Genomic DNA, 4,265 nt, shown 5'->3' on the forward strand with positions numbered 1-4,265 from the left:
TTTTATTACCAAGACCAATAAAATATGAAAAAATATAAGTAATTAATTTTTAATTTTATTTTTTTCAATTAATTTTAATATAAGAATAAAGAATATACACAAAATAATAAAACTAACAATTCTATTTTTATTTTGTCTTCTTCATAAAAGCTATTGATCACGAGACTCTTGACCATATAATAACAGACTATTCACAATTACACATTTGTGATTTATTTAATAACTAATTTTTGTGCGAAGATTTTGTACATATAATACGTACATATATAAATGTAGATAAATAGTTTAGTACATTTTGGGTTATAGTTTTTTAGGCACAAATATAGCTATCTATATGATGAGAATATAAGAGATATTTAGTGTAAAAAATATTATTTGGAAGACTTTAATCATATATTTATTATTATTATTTTTACACATATTTAATATGAGTAGAGGTAGGGCTCCCTATATAACACTAGAAGCCTAGAAGAACGATTGTCAATAGGTTAGTTGTATCTAGATTAGAAGTATGGGAGAATAGATAGACTTTACTGAAGTATGGCTTTGAATCTTTAATGTAGGTAACATTTAAAAGTAACATATTATGCTGTGAATTTTACCGTCAATTTTTAATACGAAAATGTTTGGTAACCAAAGAAAATCAGTCAAAAATAGTCATAACTTGTCTTATTTAGTATTTATTAATTATTGTGATAATTAATTAATGTTAAATAAAGCAAGTTTTGACTATTTTTTTTGTCTACCTAGCATCACTTTTTTTAATATTATCGACAATTTTACTGTGGATTTGGTCATCAATTTTAACAATATTTTTTTTAGTGTATTTGCACTAATTAATTATAAGTCACTAGGTTAGAATTATGCTTCCAAATTAAAAACTATTTATTTCAAGTGTATATATATAAATTCAACAACCATGCTTATGACATCTTTCCTTCTTTAATTTATTTTCCTCTAAAGATATATAACTGCGCTCCTTGCTCAATACTCAATAGTCAATAGAAACACGTTGTTTAATGCATGGAATTGAATGGAATTGGTTTCGGTACCAAATGAATGTTATAAATGAACTTAGCAATCAAATGAATGTTAAAACGGCGTTTTTAAGGCTATTAATGAATAATCCTATTGCAAAGTGGTATTTTACAACTAATTGGATGCTGTATTGTTTAAATTATGCCTCTTTATTTTATTACCAAGACCAATAAAATATGAAAAAATATAAGTAATTAATTTTTAATCAATCAATTTTAAACAATTATAATTAATAATAATTAATTTTGTATTTTTTAAAAAATAAAATTTAAATAATTACTATTTGATAATTATTCAAGCGATTAATATAAAAAATAGTTTTTTTTTATATGACATTACCTATAAAACTACTTTACATTGATATATAGTGTATCAAAATTAAATTCTTGACAAAAAATACTGTGCTAATATTTAGGAATATTGAATATAAGCATAGCTAGCAAGCTAGGAAACAATGAAGCTTAAAAAAAGTGAGGCAAAAGAATAAAAAAAGAGAGTAGAAAACAAGGGATGGAGTTAATAATAAAAGATGAGAATGAGAGATATAGGAAGGTAGATTCCAAAAGTGTTGAAAGGAACACCACAGAGAGTCTAAGAAGACGAGCAAGAAAGAATTTAACATAGAGCCGATTTCACAGACGGCCACTAACAACCATTCTTTCAGCCGGCTATATCCCCACTGTTTGCCAGCACTACACAACACTCCCCCCCATCCCCTTTAAATTAACCCCCTTAATTACTTTCTACTATATATTATTTGCATGCACCATTCTACTCTATACTTTTTCTCTTCTTATTCTTACTCCTTGGTGCAACTAACTTCATTATTTTTCTACTATTCTTCATGGGAAAGGCGTCACAAGTTAACAAGAACAATAATCATAATCTTAGTGTAATCAATGGCAGTACTACCAAGGTGAAACGTACCAGGAGGAGTGTCCCTAGAGACTCTCCACCTCAAAGAAGCTCGATTTACAGAGGAGTCACTCGGTATTTTAATTATTTTATTTATTGTTATTGCTTTTTTTTTTTTCGCTTCTTTTTTCGCTTCGCTAATTATGGATGATATCATAGGCATAGGTGGACGGGAAGATATGAAGCTCATCTGTGGGACAAGAATTGCTGGAATGAGTCTCAGAACAAGAAGGGACGACAAGGTAAATAATTAGTTTAATTTAATTTGATTTCATATTGAATAATCAATGTACTAATTTGCTAGGTTTGGTTTCTTTCTTATGGAATCATCTCAATCGTGTTGTGGATAACTTCTCATCATGTAATTTCTTCAGTCTACCTTGGTACGTATATGATATACATTATGTTAAGTATGTTGATTAAGGTAATTAAGGGAATTAATCATCCAAGTGTGTGTTAATTAAGGTGCTTATGACGATGAAGAGGCCGCAGCACATGCTTATGATCTTGCAGCACTCAAATACTGGGGTCAAGATACCATTCTCAATTTTCCGGTACTTTTACATTACTCTAACATTATGAATTATGTAAAAAAAAAAAAAAGATACATATGACATTACAAATTAAAATTATTTGTGTTCCAATAATTATAGGTATCGAAGTACCAGAATGAATTGAAAGAAATGGAGGGTCAATCAAGGGAGGAGTATATTGGATCACTAAGGAGGTAATTAATCTTATACAATTATACTTACCTCTTTTAATTTAAAGTAATCAATTTAAAGTAATTAAATCTTTGTATTTACAGGAAAAGCAGTGGATTTTCCCGGGGAGTTTCTAAATATAGAGGTGTTGCAAGGTATATATATATGTCACATGCTTATATATATTCATATAATCATCGTCAGAATCATGAAATTAATCAGAAATATTAAAATTCATGACGTTTAATAATCACATGATCAGACATCATCATAACGGAAGATGGGAGGCTCGGATAGGCAGAGTTTTTGGGAATAAATATCTCTATCTTGGAACTTATGGTACGTTACATTAATAACATACATTATTATTATTATTAGGTGAAAATTCAGGTGCAGTAAATAAGTCAAATTATCTAAAGACTTCATGTGAAGTCGACTGCACCTGAGTTTTCACCTTATTATTATTATTGTTGTTGTTCATACATATACTATATATGACGTATTATGCATTATTATTCATTATTCATCATTTTCTAATTAACTCATTCTGTTAGGGCGTGCATAAACTCGTCGTATACACTATCGTAATCTAATTTGCAAACCACCAAATACCATAAAGAGATATTTAATTAATTTAATTGAATTCAATTCAACCCCATCTGCATGGGCATACATGTGCTATGTGTGGCAAATTTAATCAGTCACATTCAATAGGGTAGGAAGTTCCACCAACCCTAACCGATTTTGAAAATTTTTAACCTTTACTTACTAGTAGTAGTAGAGTGAGTAGTGACACGCACTAGCATATGCCATTATTATCATTAATTTAAAACATTAATTCATCATAACATACATAGCATGCATACCTTATAATAAATATAAAATTGAATTTTTTGCAGCTACACAAGAAGAAGCTGCCACTGCCTATGACATGGCTGCTATTGAATACCGTGGACTTAACGCCGTCACCAATTTCGATCTCAGCCGTTACATTAAGTGGCTTAAGCCTAACAATAACAGCAACGAAAATGATCATAATAATAATAACAACAGGATTAGTTTTAATCTTGCTGCTGCTGTTGCCGTTGATGACGTCAACCCTAATTGCAATAACACCAACTTCACACCAAACTTCAATAATAATAATAAGGAACACGAATATAGCCTCTTCAACCACGAACCATTATTCATTAATAATAATAATATTGATAATAATAATAATATTAATAATAATAATGGAAGTAAGTTGGGTCAGGCTCGACCTGGTGCCACGTCAGCCCTAGAGCTTCTGCTTCAGTCGTCCAAGTTTAAGGAAATGATGGAGATGACGTCATCAGTGGCGAATAACAATAATCCATCAACACCAGCAGAGTGTAGTGATGAGTTGCCACAGTGCAATTTCCCTGAAGACATTCAAACTTATTTTGAGTATGAAGATTCAAATAAGTATGAAGGAGGAGATCATGATACGTTGTTCAACGAGATCCACTCGTTCGTGCCAATGTTCCACTGCGATGACTTCGAGAATTGACGAATTTCCTGGTTTTCTTAATTTATTTCATTTATTTAATTATTATTATTATTATTATTATTATTGCATTTTTGTCT

The 4,265-nt window shown here is 29.9% G+C and overlaps 1 protein-coding gene across 1 annotated transcript; it reads left to right on the top strand.

Moving 5' to 3' along the window:
- Positions 1,500-4,259, top strand: LOC107615558 (AP2-like ethylene-responsive transcription factor At1g16060). Its single transcript, XM_016317615.2, has 8 exons — positions 1,500-2,028; positions 2,113-2,195; positions 2,328-2,336; positions 2,419-2,507; positions 2,607-2,680; positions 2,762-2,812; positions 2,920-2,996; positions 3,557-4,259. The coding sequence occupies exons 1-8, from the start codon at positions 1,883-1,885 to the stop codon at positions 4,186-4,188; spliced, it is 1,161 nt and encodes a 386-aa protein (XP_016173101.1). The 5' UTR covers positions 1,500-1,882; the 3' UTR covers positions 4,189-4,259.

This window comes from Arachis ipaensis, chromosome B01 (assembly GCF_000816755.2).
Source record: "Arachis ipaensis cultivar K30076 chromosome B01, Araip1.1, whole genome shotgun sequence".
Taxonomy (NCBI): Eukaryota; Viridiplantae; Streptophyta; class Magnoliopsida; order Fabales; family Fabaceae; genus Arachis; species Arachis ipaensis.